This window comes from Sinocyclocheilus rhinocerous, unplaced genomic scaffold, assembly GCF_001515625.1.
Source record: "Sinocyclocheilus rhinocerous isolate Xijiao unplaced genomic scaffold, SAMN03320098_v1.1 scaffold616, whole genome shotgun sequence".
Classification (NCBI taxonomy): Eukaryota; Metazoa; Chordata; class Actinopteri; order Cypriniformes; family Cyprinidae; genus Sinocyclocheilus; species Sinocyclocheilus rhinocerous.
The window spans coordinates 66,566-86,784 of record NW_015631496.1 but is presented as its reverse complement, the minus strand read 5'-3'; the positions used below and the strand labels follow the sequence as shown (position 1 = coordinate 86,784).

General features: G+C 39.2%; 1 protein-coding gene across 1 annotated transcript; it reads right to left on the bottom strand.

Moving 5' to 3' along the window:
* Positions 1 to 15,815: 15,815 nt before the first annotated feature.
* LOC107741724 (transcriptional repressor scratch 1-like) lies at positions 15,816 to 18,506 on the bottom strand. Its single transcript, XM_016554490.1, has 2 exons — positions 17,996 to 18,506; positions 15,816 to 17,163 (listed from the first exon to the last, which is right to left on the bottom strand). The coding sequence occupies exons 1-2, from the start codon at positions 18,108 to 18,110 to the stop codon at positions 16,439 to 16,441; spliced, it is 840 nt and encodes a 279-aa protein (XP_016409976.1). The 5' UTR covers positions 18,111 to 18,506; the 3' UTR covers positions 15,816 to 16,438.
* Positions 18,507 to 20,219: the final 1,713 nt, after the last annotated feature.

Sequence of the window (20,219 nt, the reverse complement as noted above, 5' to 3'; positions counted from 1 at the left end):
ATAAAATTATTGAATTTCATATGATTAAAACAATAAAAAAACACCTTTTCTCATTCCATTTAACAGTATTTACTGAACAGATTAAACAAAAATTTTACTGAAAAGGCCTTAGAACAGGATGCCTAAAATTTAGACCATAACAAAAATTCCATCAAAACATTAAATGTTAACGTTAAACATTTGGTTTCGTCCAAAATCAGTATATTTAAAATCAGTATTCTTAATAGGGCTCTGATACACCAGCCTTTGGTGTAGTGTTATTTTCCATTTACTGATGATTTGATATGTGTGGCATTATCTTCCATAAGACCTTGAGCCAAGACTATAAATATCATTAACTGACCTCTTGTGCTTTTGGCTGTGCGCTTTTGTTTTTATTTGTGTGTGAATCCTGTAGAGTCCAACAGAAGCAGCGCTCCTGCTAAAAGCCACTTGATTAATCTGAACCTCGATTGCCCCCCGGGGTGCAGTCTGACCAGAAGCATCTGTCCTGTGCTCGACATGGCATATTCCAAATTCAGATACCTGTTTATCTTTCAACAAACCCTACAATGATTTCTTAAGTCCCGTACAAGAGAATGAGATGCATTCAACTAAACCCTGAGTCATCTGGCTCGTGTCTCATCTCTGTTTCGATCCCGCTGTGTTCATGTTATGATGGAAGGGCAAGGTCACATAGACCTGCCGTTTCAGAGAGCAGGTCACAACTACTCTATTTACACAACAGTCACAACACTCTGAAGCTTCTCTAGCGTGTGTGTGTGTGTGTGTGTGTGTGTGTGTGTGTGTGTGTGTGTGCGTGTATGTTCAGATTGTCCTTATTTGTCTGTGTTGTTATGTTGGTGCATTTTTATGTATGCACAGCTGTGAATGTGTGTGTACTTAGCTATACTTTATGGCCAAATTTGTCACCAGAAGTCAGGTAAATATGACAAAAAAATCCCTTTGGGGATGTCCTCGTTTGTAAAAATTATTCATTCTTTCATTTAAAAAATTTGGTTTTTTTAGAGCATATAGTAGGGTTTAGGTTAGGGTTAGTCTGTAGTAATTATATTTTGTTTTACATTAAAACAATGGCGTATCATTAATTTAGATAGTAAGTGTGTGTGTGTGTGTGTGTGTGTGTGTGTGTAAAGTAGGTCTGTATATGCTGCTGCGTGAATCTCACAGGATTTTAGCTGGTGTGATTATGTTTCTAATCGTACATCATGCCTGCAAGCACTTACTGTATTGTCTATGTATGCTTCACAGATACGTGTTTAGGAACATTCCCCATATGTGTTTGTTTGTGCATATATATGTAATACTGTATGTGTATCCCAGTGAGGAACATGCCTGTCCTGGTTTCCTGCTGCAGGCCTGGCTGCATTGATTGGAGCAGAAAGTGCTGATCCGGCAGAGCAGCTCGAAGTACGACTCACCCTGACCCACTGAAGCTGAAAACATGCACAGAAGACAGACCAACATTTACAACACTTTACTTACTCCAGCATCCTGCTCTCTCTCTCTCGTGCTACTGCATTGCACTGCAATGCACATTTGAACAGTGCTGCTTTAACCTCATCAGCAAACTCCATTACACTACACTAAACTGAACTAAATTGAACTCAATTTTAAGTATTGGACAGAACTGACAGAACTGAATTAAATCAAAGTAGTGATTTGAAGAAAACTGTAAAGATCTGAGCTGAATTAAACTATACCAAACAGAATTTAATTGTACTGAACTACATTTGATAATCAGAATAAAATAAAACAAAACTGATCTTGAACATACCCAATTACTGAACTGAATTTATATACATAGAATAAAAATGAACCAAATACTAACTTAAATAAGCTAAACAATTCAGAACTGAAGTGAACTAAACTGAAATGAACTACACTATATTAAATTACAAAACAGAAAAATGAAATGAGCATTGAAGTTTATCTAAATGTAACTGACACAACTGAATTCAAAACTCTAGCAATAACAATATTTAATCTGAACAGAATGGTACTTAAAAGAATTCAACACATTTTTATTAAATATGAAAGAACTTAAATATGAATTTATACCAAAATAGTCAAGAATTTTTGTAAACCAAAACAGAACTGAAATCATCCAAACAAAACTGAACCTGAATTTGATGACCTGAATAAAATAGAATGGAATTATACCAAATTATTTAAAGGGACAGAAATGAGTTGAATTATATAAATAGAACTGGGCTGCATTTCACAAAAGTACTGTAAGCCTAAGTAGATTGTAGTAATCATTAGCACCAATGGTCTCTATGATCTACTTATGCTTACGATGCTTTTGGGAAACGCAGCCTTTGCCCCTTAGTGAGCTGAACTGAACTATATAAAGGTATGGAACAATTTATCTACTGAATTGATATGAACTGAAATAAACTGAACAAAACAGACCAGCTGCATTTCCCAAAAACATCAAATAAATAATAGAGATGTAAATCGAACTGAACATACTGCTGTCAAGGCAAGGCCACCATACAGTAAGTACTGAGAGACAGGAGAGAGAAATGCTGAATTTTCAAATGAGATGTAGATCATTGAGCAGCGGTAATCAGGAGGCAGCATTGCGTTTAGCAGCACACTGTTTTCAAGAGTCAGTTTACGTCTTCACGCTCTCTTATTGCCTAACTCAAAAAGAAGGAACAGAACAGATCAGCTTCAGATAATTCCAGCAGTGTCCTCTCTCTCTCTCTCCCTCTCTCTCTCCCCCATACTGCATGTCTGTAAAGAAGGGTGTAATTTATAACCTCTCTCTCCGCTCTTCGTCTTGAGGTTATTGTGCTATATTTAATGCCTGTGTAATGATGAAGGCAGGTAGTCTAATCTTGGGTGAGAAAATGCCCTGGAGAGAGAGAGAGGGAAAGAGAGAGAACGAGGTGAAGAGACAAAAAGGCAAAGATAGAGAGGAAGAGAGGCTCTGTAAGGAATAGATTGTAGAGTTAAGGATGAAGTTAATTCTTGCCCAATACAAGGTGTGAAATATATGTTAAAGAATATAATCGCATTATAAAATGGTGTGTCGCTACAAAGCATTTCGTAAAGAAGCTACCAGTGTTGAGGAACCTACTTTAAAACTGTGTTGTTTGCCAATTCTGCAATTACAGCACATAATTAAACTGAATTGCCCAATAAATATGACATAAATGTATATTTTACAATATAATCAAAAGTTGCAGTTGTATCTTGTGTGGCCAACAGCTGTTTTACAGTGCATCTCATCCTCACCAGCTTTGCCAGTTCTTGCATGTTACTTCACTTTTCCACCAAGGCACTTGCAAGTTCTTGAACACATCTGGGGGACACATGGTTACACGGTACCACTGCAAGGACGATCAGCTGTCCTTCCTGTCTCCCTGTAGCACTGTTTTAGGCGTCTTTCATTACGGACATTGCAGTTTTTTTGCTTTGGCTACATCTGCAGTACTCATGCCTAGTGCAGCAGGACTGTCATGTTCACGCAGGTGAACAGGAACCTGTGGGATCTTTGTTCTAGTGTTTTTCAAAGTCAGTAGAAAGGTCTCTTTACTGCTGTTTAAGTTATTAAAAGATTAGTGACGTGACGTGTGGCCAAGTATGGTGACCCATACTTGGAATTAGTGCTCTGCATTTAACCCATCCAAAGTGCACACACACACACACACACCGTGAACACACACCCGGAGCAGTGGGCAGCCATTTATGCTGCGGCGCCCGGGGAGCAGTTGGGGGTTCGGTGCCTTGCTCAAGGGCACCTCAGTCGTGGTATTGAAGGTGGGAGAGAGCGCTGTACATTCACTCCCCACACCTACAATCCCTGCCGGTACGAGACTCGAACCCGCAACCTTTGGGTTACGTGTCCGACTCTCTAACCATTAGGCCACGACTTTTATTCTGGAAGTGGCCATTAGTTCACTTCCAGAATAAAAATGTCCTGATAATTTACTCACCCCTCATGTCATCCAACATGTTCATGTCTTTCTTTCTTTTGAGGAAAACATTCCAGGATTTTTCTCCATATAGTGGATTTCAACAGGGACTAACAGGTTGAAGGTCCAAATTGCAGTTTCAATGCAGCTTCAAAGGGTTCTACACAATTCCAGCCAGGGAATAAGGGTCTCTTATAGCTAAACAATCAGTCATTTTCTAAAAAAGAAAGAAAAATTATGTTTTTTAACCACAAATGTTCATCTTTCACTAGTTCTGCGATGCATGTCCACAACTTCACGCTTTACGTAGTCATGTTGGAAAGGTCATGTGTGACGTAGATGGAAGTAGTACCTACAGTAACTCCATCTGATTTTCTCCTCCAACTTCAAAATCGTCCGACATCAGTTTTATCTTTTTTTTGTAAAGGGTGTTTGATTTAGTGTTTGCACGTTTGCTTTGTAAACACTGGGTCAGTACTTCTGCCTACGTCACACGTGACCAGAATGTGTCAAGTTGTGGATGCGCATCGCAGATCTAGTGCAAGATGTGCATTTGTGGTTAAAAATAATATACTTTTAGTTTTTTAAATGACCAATCGTTTCACTAGATGAGACCCTTATTCCTCCACTGGGATCTTGTAGAGCCCTTTAAAGCTGCATTGAAACTGCAATTTGGACCTTCAACCCTTTGGTCCCCATTGAAGTCCACTATATGGATAAAATTCCTGGAATGTTTTCCTCAAAAACCTTAATTTCTTTTCGACTGAAGAAAGAAAGAAATGAACATCTTGGATGACATGGGGGTGAGTAAATTATCAGGAAATTTCTATTCTGGAAGTGAACTACTCCTTTAAAACTGTGACCTTAAATTGTTTACTGCCTGTAAATTATAAGTGTCTTAAGGACTTTTCCATAGGTGCAAATGCAATAATTGTTTATGGCTCATTGAACAAGTATGAACAATATTGTTTAAACCCTTTCAAATAAAGATCTGTAAAGCTTATTTGGATTTTACAATCTTTAAAATACAGTATCCTGAAAAAGGGATGCTATATATAGTTTTATCAGAGTTTATAATAATTGATATATAATATTATATACATAAAAAATATAAAAAATAATAAACCAGAAAATACACCCATTTTTATAACTGAGATTTTAACAATTAGGCTATTACAATAGCTGTTGGAACAATGTAGATGACTGCAGTACTCAAAATGCATTGCGTTGTAGTGGATTCAAGGGTTTTAATATTCCCTGAGGGAGATACAAGCAGCAAATCGATACTGACTGCTGTTCAGATCAGCTACATTGCTCAGTGTTCCCACAAGCCTATACCTCCAGTATTGTATTTTCACTGTTGATATGTATTGTACTCTGTTCCTGGAACAGTTCGAATGTTCTGCTTAATGTACAGTCTAAAGCTCAGCTTAGTCTGTTGTTAGGTAGGCTGATCCAACATCAGTGATTAAAAAGCATCATTATTTAACAAGAGCTGTGCTCTCCTTGAGTCAGGGTGCGCAGTTTAAAGGATGGGTCTAAATTACATTGCTAAGGGAGAAAGAGGAGAAAATCATGTGCTTACATGTGTTAAAGGAACAGTTCACCCAAAAATTAAAATTCTGTCATCATTTACTCACTCTCATGCCATTCCAAATCTGCGTACTGTTATTTATACCATGGAACACAAAAGGAGAATTCTTAAAGGGATAGTTCACCTTCAGTTCCCCATTGACTTGCATAGCATTTTTTTTTCCATATTATGGAAGTCAATGGGGACCAGCAATTGAAGGTGAACTATCCCTTTAATGCAGATGTTCACAGACTGCTCATAGTGACCACATCTGTATTCAAAAAGGGCACCATAAAAGTGGTCCATACAACTTGTGCACTATTATACTGGTCTCCTGAAGCTATGTAATGGATTTGACAAACAACAGACTGAAACAAAAGTAATTCACTTATTCATTTGACCTTATTCTTTCTGCTGTGGCTCAAATATGGCACAACTGACCTGACATCTTGGTCAATGGCGTTTGATGTTAATATACCTTCTTCAGATTAGACGCCATATTGAATTTAACATGAATTAAAATTAGGCTATTACAAAACTATTTTACAAAACTGTTTTTTTTTCTCCGTGTTTTTGTCTGCTGAAAGTTTTTTTTTTCTGTAAAGACATTTTGTCAGCTAAACAATTGGTATGTCATTAAACAACAATACAGTCCTTTGAACACACTGTACTTCTATCCCCCAGAACTTCATTTTTATTGCTGTCAAAAATTAAATATGGCACTACCCTGACTAAAGACTACAACAAATGCATGTAATTTTTGTTTGTATGACTCTTCTTTTTCATTTCATAATTTCTATGGTGATGATTATCAATGAATAACAGCTAAAATTCAAATATCCTCACATAAAACTTCTGTATGGTTTTAAAACACTTAAAATAAATCACATAAGTCATACAGACTAAGCTAAAATGAGTTTTTATGTGCTTTTTCAAGGGTTGCAGATGCAGTTACTATAAAGTGTTGCATGGAAAAGAGCTGCATGAAGATTCATTAAATCATTGGGGGTGAAACATTTTTGGGTGTACTGTTCCTTTAAGTGGGAAAATGAGAGAAAAGGAGAAAAGGAGAAGTAGAGGGAGTGAGAGAGAAGCGAGGAAGAAAAAGAGTGAGATAAAGAGTTAGAGATGGGAGATCGAAGAGCCAAACAATACAGCCACAGGCGTGGAGACACCAGAGCGTCCAAATCCCATTGACTGTTCCATTCAGATGCCCAGTGCTCGTTCTCTCTCTCCCTCACACACACACACAAAGACACAAGCGTTATCTCTCAGAGGAAGCACACTGTAAGTTTATACTCACACAATAAGTGTCTCAAAACAGCCTCTGGCTACCACTAACATGTGGATTTAGTCAAATTTCTGTCAACAGCCAAATCTTGATCCTTTCACTCAGAGGCAATTCATGAGATTGTTTGCATCTCATAATGGGAACGATAAAGGAAAGCCATGGAGAAGTGCTCAAATGGAGTTTAAACACCTGGGGATGTTTACTGTATAGGAAGGTTTAGCTAGTGGTATCCAGCAAAACTTACCTGATGAAGCTGCTTGATCAACTGGCTGGTTAAATGCTGCCAGAAAACACAACTTAAGCTGAATTCTAGTTCATTCAAAACTGGTCTTTAGCTGGTGCCAACTGGTAGTCCGGCAAACAAACCAGCTTCCAGCATATCATACGGTACCACATTAAGGTGTTTAACCATCTAATGATGATCTTTGACCATCTTAAGACCAGTTTAGAGCAGCTTGAAACCAGCCGTCATGTTCCAAATCACCAGTTTGAGTAGGATTTTCTCAGTTAATCTCAGTTTACATTCATTTATTGACTAAATTCAACAAGTGTTACTGCATTTTATATTTCAATTACTTTAATTTTCATTTTTAATTGACCGAACATGTATAGTCAAGCAGAATCTCAGGCTTAACCAAGACAAAACCCAAAAGGTTAAATGTTTAACCTCATGTTAAAGGTGGGGTAAGCGATTTTTCAAAAACGCTTTAGAAAACTGATTTGGGCCGACTAGCAAAACAAACTTGTAGCCAATCAGCAGTAAGGGGCGTGTCTACTCATGATGTGGAGGAGAGAGACAGAGAGGAGACGAGCGACAGAAAGAGATGGTGGATAAAAAACAAAAGAGGAAAACGTCTGCGGAACAAAAGAAGGCTTAAGGTTTTGCTTTGTTTCACAGAACTAATCATTGCCTGGGTTGCGTACGTATGTGTGGGGCGGAGCTATCAAAATAGGGGCGAGACCCTTTTGTAGGGCGTGTTTGTTTTGGTGATTTCAAATGTCAACATTGGCTACCAGAAATCGCTTACCCCACCTTTAATGTGAATTTCAGTTGTTCAAATTAAAGTGTGCTGTTTTCACAACCAGTTGTTTTTGTCCAATTGAAAATTAAACAATATTATAATTATTTTAGTTAAATCAACCAGCTAATGATGAGCTTGGACCAGTTAATGGTCAGTTTAGATCAGCTAGAATCCATTTGCCATGTTCCAAAACACAGCTAAGTGTGCTTTTACACTTGGTTTATTTGCCTGGTCCAAACCCGAGTTGGACTGATCCCCCTCTTCCTGCCCACACTGGACTGTGTTCGCACTGTGTTTTTGGTTCTGAACCACGGAACATTGCATCATCAGAATGGGAACTGTTTAGCCCTGTTGCTAGGTAAGGACTATGCAGGAGAAGATGGCGAAATTGATGGATACTGTTGCTTGCTCGCCTCACTTTTGTACTTTTGTAAAATTAGGTTTTGTTTCCAAAGCACCAACACAAAATGGCACATGCATCTATTTCTCACAAATAATGGAAAATTTCAAAAGAATACGGCAGTCAATTTCTTCTGAAGGTTAGCAGAAATTAGATATAAATTCTTTCTTCTTGCAGTGTGTCAGTCGCACCCGAATTCAGAAAACAGCATTCATATTATCCAAACGAACCAGACTCTGATATCAAACAAACCCAGGGAAAAACCAAAAGTGCTAGTACAAAAACCTCTTAAACTGGATTTTCTCAACTCAGTTTATATTCACCTGCTGATTAAATTCAACAAGTGTTCAAGTCATTTTATTTTAACCACTTTAATTTGAATTTTTTATGAACACAATTCTGGTCTAACAGTGTCTAACATGTATTTTTAAGTCTTCAAACCTGCAGGAATAACCCGAGTGGACACGGCACACACAGTCACAGCCCTTCACAATGCTCTCAGTCCCATACGCTGGAATGTGCTCTATTTAAAACGGCGAGAGTCAGTGTAAAAATGGACCTGCAGTGAGAGGAGATGCACGTTCCTGTAGCGGAGGAGAATAAATAGGTCTTAGTCATTCTAAAGCCTCGCTAATGCAGCATCTCTGCCTCTCGCAACCACTGGCTCACGCACATCAAACGCTGTTGTGGGGCATTGCTCCGCCTTCTCGCCTGCTGAATATGCATGATGTGTTAATTCCTAAGCCACGTTAAATGAAAGGTCGAAACAAAAGCACATGCCCGGCCTGTTCCTGCACAAGTTCATCGCTAAGAGGCTGCGGTACACTATAGGAAACACTCGGTTACGCAAAACAAGTGCTCACGCTCAATACTCAAACACGCGAGTTATAAATGACTTAAAACTTCACTTTGAAGTGTTTATGTTACCAGCTTACATTACTGCAACAGGCACAGAGGACAAGAACTGACCACAAAGCTGCAATAATCAGAACATTATGGCTCTTCAGAAATGCTCCTTCAAGCCTAACATTAGACAACGATTGCACACAAGCACTTGGCCTATACACTCTAATGGGCAGAAGCCTCGGTCAAGCACAATTAAGGAACTGAACCGTCTCTCTCATACAGATATTCAAAAGGAGCCATTAAAAATGTACTGACTGTTCAGGCTAGAACACGCTTTCTCAGCTGCATGTCATCCAAACTGGGTCAACTTCCCTCCCTCCTCCCTCGTTTTCTCTCTCTCTCTTTCTTTCTCTCTCCCTCTCGTTCTTTCTCCATCCCTCCCACCGTTTCTCTCTCCATCCCACCCTTCCTCCTCCTAGAGTCCTGAAAGCGCTATTCTCTGCCTGGGAATATTTGCCGTGCAACAGAGCAAGAGCATGCAACAAGAACTCTTACCGCTCTCAAAATAGACACCTCATAGATACACAGACCTCATTATGAATGACTGAAAGGCCTCATGAATTATTTGAATCTCCCACTGTCTGCCAGATAAGTCACATACTTCTATGTAAATAAGGATCGTTAAATCTTTCTAACATTTATACTATCTGCGTTTAATGACCTCTTTGGGGAGGAATTCAGGGTTAACTACTACAAAACCTAAAGGTTAAACATTTAACCTCATGCTAATGTGAATTTCAGCTGTTTAAGCTTGAGGTGTGCTATTTTTACAACCATTTTTTATCCACTGGAACATTAATCAATTTAATAAATATCTAATAATTTTTTCAAACAATTTAAAATCAAACAGTAATATATTTTAAATAATTTACATTTAAATATGTTTTAAGTACTACATGCAAGCACAGAGCATAAAGACGATGCCTTTCACAATGTCTATTCTCATCAGAGGTAACACTCTCTCAAGTGGCTGCGCAACAGCTATAAAAAACCTCTCTCTCTCTCTGAGTGCCCGGCTGCTACTTGTAGCTACTGAAGTGTGTCTGAGCAAAGTTGCCTGCAGACATTGCTTTTCAAGACCTCCACCTACACCAGTATGGACATGCACACAATGCTATAGGGAAGCAAACTCACTCTATATGATGAGAGCATCAGAATGAACAGCATGCTTTATGTTATAGGTGTCATGGTTGCGCTGTTTGAAAGGAATGTGCACATATGGATTAGTATGTTATTAAAATGACTAAAAAGACACAGGCTGCTTGGATAAAAACAGAAAGGAAATCGCTGGACTGGGAACATATCTGAGTAAGAGAGGCTGTGACAGACAGCTGAGGTACTAGGAATCTACATACTGTGGAGGATACATATGTCATCTATAGTACCTTGCTTTAAAGGAACTGGCATTTCTGCAGGTAACACACTGCATGGACTTTCATTCTGCACCGTGAAACGTGAAATTCTCAACTCAAAAACATCAAAATCTTTTCAAATTTGGGATATTGTCATAAGGTATAAAATACTGAAGTGTGTTAACCAATGTTTTTGATTGTTTCTATATTATAGCCTACATATATTATTTAAATAGATATTTTCGAGCCCCTAACACTAATTACTGCACAACATGTAAGAAATATTGCTCTACATCAGGGTTTATTTTGTGATAATGATAATCTCACTAAACATTATCCCACTTATTACACTCCTACTCACCAAATAAGTAAATTCTTGGATGAAATACTGATGAGAGTTGAAATTATTTCATAATCAACCCAGTATATTATCTTAAAGCTTCCACTAAGAAAAACAGTCAACTGCAGCATACAAAGTAACAAATACATGAACAAAAAGGAAAACAGGTCTCATCGCATCCACTTGCTGGACAAAATTTTAACAGCAGTCTGAATTATCGGAGATATCTGTGGACATTTAAGATAATCAACTAACCTTCCTTTTATTGTTGGTGCTTTATTCAGTTTTAATATTTGAATGTTAGTGAGAAGGAAAAAATAGATATCAATATGCATATGCGAAAGATATCAGTTGTGCTCATCTTTTGCAGCTCCTTTGAAGGCATCTTGAGTAAAACATCCCTATGTTTAACAAAGCATATACAAAAGAGCTGAAAAGGAAGAAATGCAACCTCTTTTACAGAATATGGACATTTGTTGCACATAACCTGCATAATTTTTATATTGCAATCCACTAAGTTCATTTTCACTACAATCGATAAGATGAAACCAGTTGGGTTTGTGTGAAACAAGTAGGTGCAGGTTGCGTCAGTAATATTTTGCAGGCAGTACATGTCCACTTTCTATTGTATAAAGCACAGCTCATAGTCACTTTCAAACCAATCAGCTTGGACAAGCCAAATCAGTTTTAACTGAAAAAATGTACAGCTCTAAAATCGCATTCTAAAAGAGATCTTCAAACTTGGGTATGGCAGTCCATTACAAGACACATAAGAGCTAACAGCAATTGACATTGTTAAACGTCATAATGTTTCTTGAGGCAACCTATTTTGAGTATTTCAATATTTAAGTGCAATAGCGGAGGGGAAGATTATCAGTGACGTGACATGTGGCCAAGTTTGGTGACCCATACTTGGAATTAGTGCTCTGCATTTAACCCATCCAAAGTGCACACACACAGCAGTGAACACACACACACCGTGAACACACACCCGGAGCAGTGGGCAGCCATTTATGTTGCGGCGCCCGGGGAGCAGTTGGGGGTTCGGTGCCTTGCTCAAGGACACCTCAGTCGTGGTATTGAAGGTGAGAGAGAGCGCTGTACATTCACTCCCCCCACCTACAATCCCTGCCAGTACAAGACTCAAACCCGCAACCTTTGGGTTACGAGTCCGACTCTCTAACCATTAGGCCACGACTTCCCCCTTTTGTCATAAGGTATAAAATACTGAAGTGTGTTAACCAATGTTTTTGATTGTTTCTATATTATAGCCTACATATATTATTTAAATAGATATTTTCGAGCCCCTAACACTAATTACTGCACAACATGTAAGAAATATTGCTCTACATCAGGGTTTATTTTGTGATAATGATAATCTCACTAAACATTATCCCACTTATTACACTCCTACTCACCAAATAAGTAAATTCTTGGATGAAATACTGATGAGAGTTGAAATTATTTCATAATCAACCCAGTATATTATCTTAAAGCTTCCACTAAGAAAAACAGTCAACTGCAGCATACAAAGTAACAAATACATGAACAAAAAGGAAAACAGGTCTCATCGCATCCACTTGCTGGACAAAATTTTAACAGCAGTCTGAATTATCGGAGATATCTGTGGACATTTAAGATAATCAACTAACCTTCCTTTTATTGTTGGTGCTTTATTCAGTTTTAATATTTGAATGTTAGTGAGAAGGAAAAAATAGATATCAATATGCATATGCGAAAGATATCAGTTGTGCTCATCTTTTGCAGCTCCTTTGAAGGCATCTTGAGTAAAACATCCCTATGTTTAACAAAGCATATACAAAAGAGCTGAAAAGGAAGAAATGCAACCTCTTTTACAGAATATGGACATTTAACCTGCATAACCTGCATAATTTTTATATTGCAATCCACTAAGTTCATTTTCACTACAATCGATAAGATGAGGTTTGTGTGGTTTGTGTGAAACAAGTAGGTGCAGGTTGCGTCAGTAATATTTTGCAGGCAGTACATGTCCACTTTCTATTGTATAAAGCACAGCTCATAGTCACTTTCAAACCAATCAGCTTGGACAAGCCAAATCAGTTTTAACTGAAAAAATGTACAGCTCTAAAATCGCATTCTAAAAGAGATCTTCAAACTTGGGTATGGCAGTCCATTACAAGACACATAAGAGCTAACAGCAATTGACATTGTTAAACGTCATAATGTTTCTTGAGGCAACCTATTTTGAGTATTTCAATATTTAAGTGCAATAGCGGAGGGGAAGATTATCAGTGACGTGACATGTGGCCAAGTTTGGTGACCCATACTTGGAATTAGTGCTCTGCATTTAACCCATCCAAAGTGCACACACACAGCAGTGAACACACACACACCGTGAACACACACCCGGAGCAGTGGGCAGCCATTTATGTTGGCTCAAGGGCTCCTCAGTCGTGGTATGGAAGGTGGGAGAGAGCGCTGTACATTCCCCCCCCCCACCTACAATCCCTGCCGGTACGAAACTCAAACCCGCAACCTTTGGGTTACGAGTCTGACTCTCTAACCATTAGGCCACGACTTCCCATGGACTCCTCAGTTAAAACTTGTGGCTTCAGGACTTTAACACTGTAGCCTGTATACTACGGTAAAACCTTTATACTACAGCGGACTATAATGCAGCTTTTGATATTTTTTACTGTAAAATTTTCAGCACATGCAAAATAAATAAATAAACATTGAACATTAAAAAAAAACTACCTAAAATACAGTACAAGAGGTGTTTTGCTGGCGTAAGATAAAAGTTGCGAGTCACTTTTTCTTATGATCTAGCTATTAGTAGTAGTACATCAACAAACTCTTAATGAATACTGTTCTCTGACCCGTCTATCTGTTTTCGAGTACAAGGCTTGCTTTAATAGCCTCTGATCTAATCCATCAGTTGACACAAGCACAATTTCAGCCATTGCTGATTGTAACCTCATGGATATTGATTCTGGCTTTCCAGAACGAAAACAGCGATGTCACTAATAAGCAGTTTCTTTGACTAAACCCAATCCAATAATCACTTCTGAAAATGTTTATTCTGAGATCAAGCATGGTCCGAGTTGTAAAAGTAAACCTGCTCGACTTGAGAGATTGTTATGGGGTTTGTCAGAGAGACGAGGACCCCGGAGAACACGGGGAGTACAGAAGACGCAGGAATCACTCAAGGGATGCTGTGATCCTAAAGCAGAGAGACAGGGACGAAACAGCAAACAGATCAACGTGTGCGGCCCCTCTCACAGCTGTCTCGGGTTAAATAATGGCTCCTGCTGATTCCATCCTGCTAGCACAATTACCCAGAGCTCCGGAGACCGGAGCGCAGACGCTCAGAATGCTCGGATAATGATTCCCAGCAAATTGATGACACTGGTGGCCTCGTTTGCACAAGCTAGATTAACTTGAGCGGGAGAGTTTGGTGCTCCTCGCTGAACGAGAACTGAGCAGATATAGATGGAACTGCAGTAAAAGCTGCACTTCGTGGTGTGTGTTTGTGAATTGGATTGCATTCTAACACAAAGGCAGTTTTTCTTGCATGCACAGTCACCAAAACTCAACTCAAGTGTAACACATCCCTCACCTTAAGTGGTAAAACAAACACCTAATCATGTGGATTGCTAACATTTATGTGCCATATGCCGAGCACCACTTGTAAGGATGGAGAAGCATCATGCAGATCTGCAGCTTCACCATGAAACCTGTTGATTTGAGGTAACAAAAGTGCACGCTTTTCTTATCCGACAAAGATTGTGTGGCGAGAATGTCACCCTGAAGGAAACGCAGCACCTGTGGAAATTGTTCCCTCTGGACTTCCCTTATCGCCACTCCATTATTTCCATTATATCAGCTTTTGGTGCTACATTAAAAACAACCAATTGCTACTGCCGGAGTGGATATATTGAACCATAAATAACCCATAGCAGGTTTTCACCCGTCCCATCTCTTGGCCTGCGTTGCTTCGTCAGTGCGTGTGCATTGATTTTCATTCACCAAGATTAATTGGCCTCTTTAATAGACTAATTTCACAGAGGAACGGCAATAATCAGGGACAAATGAGCAATAGACTCGGTTTGTTTACTTAGCCTTTATTATGAAGTGCTTAAAATGCCTTGTGTCTTGTGCTTACATCATTTGAACATTGGCTCAAAAAGTCGCAGGACATTTTTTTGTTTGTTTGTTTGTTTCTTGAACAGGTTTAGTGGATTCATCTACAGTAAAAAGGTTTTTCCTCTTCAAATGAGTATCTACATGAAGATCACCTCACAAACTGAGCTGTTATTCCTCTTTCAAGGTATAAAAAAGGAAGATTGAGCTAGGTAACATCTACCTGAATCTAGGGTTTTTGTGCTACTTTTTAAGGATTTCTTCAATGAAGTGCGTTCAACCTCAGGGACACCCAAACTGGAGAAAATGAAGCGTCTAAGCTGAGCTGGAAATGCAGTGTGAGTGCATTACAGAACGGCCATGCAGATGGTACACCTTCCTATTGCTCGAGTCCTTTTCTTGTCCTTGCGTGTCCCTTTGAGTTAACCTCAGAAAAGCCATTGCATGTTCCACACTTCTAGAGAATGGTTCTGAATTGCTTAGAGTGGAGTTACAGCACTTTGGGCCTACATTCTAAATCTACGTTTAAATTCGAGGCAGGCAGTGCATAAGCAGAGAGCAAAGAAAGATGGTTTCGACTTATGGATTTCGTCTCACTAAACTCTACATTGGCATTTTCCCTGATGTGGTATTTTTAAATGTTTATTAAGAGTATTGGATCAAACCGTACCTGATTTAGAAAAAACTGCTATAGGTAATACTTTATTACTTTCAAAAATACCATGCATTATGATTATTGCTTTTTATATTCTTATGAGAACCCCTAGAAATATTGCCCCCTGATACTATCTCTACATTTTGGCAAAATTATAAGCTTTGTGGTATTGGCATAGATTTCTTTTCTTTTTGCATGCATTAAGTAGGTATACAAAAAATAATACAAAAAAAAAAAAAAAGAAAAAAAAAAAAAAAAAAAAAAAAAATTATTACCATGGATCTAAATGCTTTGGCATGTTAATAAGACTGGCGTAACCCAAAAGGCAACGTTATTGAGAAAGAAAAAGGCCAAATTAATCATTAAAATAAATAAATAAATAAATATATGACAATCACACTTTCAGTGCATCATAGAGAATCATACATCCTAGATGAAGCAATAAAAACAGACAAAAATAAATATATAAAAAATAAATAAATAAATAAATAATACCAGTTTACCTCGATTGTGAATACGTTTGGGCCACCTGCAGCAGTATGATAATATCCACTGACAATACAAAAGAGTTTTATTTTAATGAGGAACATGGTGTCACTCAAACCTTCACTCGACGCAAGTCATAGTCAAGCACTGCGCAGCGCCGAGGTGAACTGTCTGAACGTCATTTGAGGACACGGGTGCTGAAGTGCATGCGAAGGTTCCATATTCCTTTATGGTCAACTTTGCGAGAAAGAAATATAGAGAAAATTGTGCTATTACTGGGTTTCATTTTGATTGTGAGACATAACTGTGTAAGATAGCGTAATCATCCTAACACGTGACGGGGGAGTGAGCGCTTACGGAAGTCACGCCTCGACGGACGCGAGCGGCGAGAACGCGCCTTTAAAGCACGCCGACTCGTAATGCTTGTTCAGGTAGGACTTGAGCGCGAAAGTTTTGTCGCATCGCTTGCATTTGAAATGCTTAAACGCGGAGTGGGTCTGCATGTGCGCCCGCAGGTTGGAACGGTCGGCGAACGCTTTTCCACAGTGTGCACATCCAAAGGGCTTCTCGCCCGTGTGAGAGCGCATGTGGCCCTGCAGTAGCCAAGGTCTGCTGAACGCTTTCCCACATATGTCACACTTGTGCTTGAGGTCATGGGTAAGCAGGTGCATGGCCAGGGCTGGCATGGACACGTAGGCTTTCCCACATGTCGGGCACTTTTTGGCCATCTTACTGTCCAGGCTCCGGTGCGTCTGTTTGTGCCTGCTCAGGTTGGAAGACGTCGCGTAGGTTTTGCCACATTCGTTGCACGTGTGCCGCTGGAGGGTCCGCGAGCCGCTGAGCACTTTCCGACGGGACCTGCCGTCTGTGATGAAGAACGCGTCAGCGGCATAACCTTCGCTCACTGCGTTGTCGCCGTTGATGTACCCGGATGTGATCTCGGATTGCGGGCTGTCAGGCTGGTCCGAGTCAGGTGCCCCGTAGTCGCTGTGGTTACTGTCGTAAATCGGTCCTGGAGAAGGTACTTTAGTGCCACCATCACTTTCTCCATCGTAAACGGCCGGGGTGATGTAGTCACTGATGTAGCCTAGCGTGGAGAGAACAAGATCTTTTATTCAATTATTCATATTCACAAGGGAATCGGGTGAGGACAATGGGGTTCGGCAATGCAACGGTCACTTTTCCGCTCAATTTATCTCCACCTTGGCAAAGGCGACCGGCGACCAGATTGTGCCAGTGCTCTTTGAGATTCATTATGTGTTTAACAAATTCAGCATTTCTCTTTGAATATAATTAGACTTAATGACCACTCACTACAGGGAATTTCAAACAGAATAGGTGTCAGCTTGACTTTACATTATTCCAGAGTTATTTCAGGACAAATCCGTGGAGCTGTGAAGGATGCCACATTTACTGTGGACTTGCAGTATGAGCACAGATAGCACTTTTTTTTTTTTACAGTGGGAGATTAATTACCCCCTTCTAAAGGCACCACCATAAGCACAGTGTGGTGTGCGCAGCTGCCCTAAGCGTTTCTTTGATTTGCAGAATAAACAAACACCTAAGCTCATCTAGAAGTGACTGGGCTCCAAGTTGCTGAGAAGTTAAGCTTTGTTACCAGCAGCAGATTTCCATATGGCATGCATGCAAATGTTACCATGCGTTTTCAGTGCTGGAATCCCACTAATTATGTTTGTATTCCCATTATGGTTTCACATAAATCACAAGCAAAACCACAGAGGTGCTTAATCCTGCTACTAGATATCTACTTTCATTCCTGCAGAGTTTAATTCATAAATGAACCCCAAAACCATTCTTCGCAATTTCAGATGTGTTTGATTGTGGTTGCATCTAAAACTCTGCTTGTATTAAGTTAAAGAGCGCTAAATCAAAGGGAATCAGCATTCCTTTGCATTTACCTTTGTCGTGTATCCGAAAGCTAAGATCGGTCCTGGACCTGCCGTACGCGCGCTCAAGTTCAGTGGATGAGAAATCATCTAGCTTCACCTTTTTCACCAAAAAAGACCTTGGCATGTTTAAAGCGCAGAGCGGAAAGCCTCTTCCAGCACGATATCCTCGCTCTATCCACCGCACAATAAAAGAGTTGGTCCTGTAGGGCTGAAAGTCAAACACCTGAGCGGGGGGGGGAAAGACGCGGAAGCTCCGGAGCTTCAGTTGTGCGCAAGCCGTTCCGCACAGGCGAAATGCAACTTCAGCACTGGACAGCAGCAGCAGCAGATCCGTCAAAGTGCGCTCAGACCCAAATGGAAGCGCTCCAAAAATGGGCAGCTTTAAATGTGAGCACGTTTCCGGAGGAGCGGTTGTTAATGTTAAAGCGGGTAGGGAGAGAGAGGTGTCCGCTGGCGTCTCTGCTCGCGCGGGGTCGGTTTGATGTCTGAGCTCTGCTGATCAGCTACTGGGATTTATACGCGCGCGATCAGGTGGGAGATGGAGATGGAAGTGCTTAATTTCATCCATCAGAAATCTCCCGGGAACAACATTGGACGAGAATGGTGACACCTCAAACTTGGTCTGTTCCTCGTTTCGAATGGTCGTTTTTAGCACCTCTATTTTGAAAGCTTGCACAAAATACATTCGACATCCATAGATATCCCATAAAATCTCTTCGGATTGCTTTTTAACCTATAGTACATACATAACAAATATTAACAGAGAAATCTTCATATATTCATACATGTTAGCAATACCAGTAGCAATATATTTTATTTAAATTATATGGGCATATGCTTTAGATATATGTTGTTTTTGTGCCACAGATGTTCAAGAAACATATCCTTACTGTTTTGAAAAAGAAAAAAACCCACCAAGGTCAGAAGCAGACATCAAGTATTACTGAAAGATTATTATCAGAGAATACAAATGATCTATTGAGCTGCTGTTATACCTTTTCAGACATAAAATGCACTCAGACATGGACTTGTTTAGGTTGTTTAACCAATATTACTTTTAATCTCTCTGTGATTTGTATTAATGGAGTTAGGTTTATGAAAATGACACATTTTTTGAACAAAGTGACGCAAAGATAATAATTGGAATCTAATTTTAAAAGTTTCAAAAAGAATGAAAACACTTTATAGCTCTTCTTTCATTCTTTCTTTCTTTCTTTCTTTCTTTCTATGGCAATAATAATATGACATAATAATATGATATAATATAATATAATATAATATAATATATCTTCAATCTTAATCTTCAAACTCACTAAAAGGTCAACCCTTTGCATAATACATGTTAACACCAAAATATTTCTCTTAATATATTCCTTTGATTTAGAAACATTAGCAGTAATTTACTTGATTCATTTTGTTCAATGTAAAAAAAACTACCCACTTAATCTGAAACAAAGTAGTGCCAAGTTCATTAGACTTTTATTCAACTTCGAATTTCATGACTTTCATAACTCAAAAACCCATAACCCACAAGTAGAAATGACAAACTATTTTGTGTGTGTATACTGTAACTTAAACGAATGAAAACAAAGATGCTGTTATGATGAAAACAATTTTTTACGCTGCATATTGTTTCTGCGGAATAAGAATTTATTGTTGTGAAAAGTCTATTTACGACAATCTGAGTCCCTCTAATGCACATTACATAAATCAAAGCAAATCAAATTTTTTTAATATATATGTATTTTGTGTTTTTTAAGAATAAAAACATTTTACAGTCTTTCTTATAAAAAAAATCCTTTTTGTTTTCCCAAAAAAAAAAAAAAAAAAAACTATGACACAGAGGCCAAAGGCCAATATTATTGACCCTAACCCTACGAGTTATTAATTATTTGAGAATATAAAGTAAGCTTTTCAGACATAAATTACTCCCAAAACATGCCTATTTTCTATACTGTTTAACCAGTATTACCTAAAATCCCATCCACTCTGTGATATCACTAACTAATCACCTACCTAATCTCTCTGTGAGCAGTAGTGCTATAGGCTGCGTAGGCTAGTTTACAGCTGGTGCTCGTGTGCAGTGGCAGGCAGGCAAGCACAGAGGAGCGCGAGATTCAGGCTTTGCAGCTGCTGCGGCCCCCTCCACGAGCAGATGGAGCCTAGTGGGAACAAGCCGGGGATTGGGTGGGTGGGTGCTGGGGCAAGGGGAACTCAAAATCACTAGAAGAGA

Excerpts from the sequence above, each read along its gene's own strand:
- LOC107741724 (XM_016554490.1), bottom strand. The coding sequence starts at position 18,110 with ATGCCAAGGTCTTTTTTGGTGAAAAAGGTGAAGCTAGATGATTTCTCA. Across the intron at positions 17,164-17,995 it reads CTTTCGGATACACGACAAAG|GCTACATCAGTGACTACATC; the intron begins GTAAATGCAAAG and ends TCTCCACGCTAG.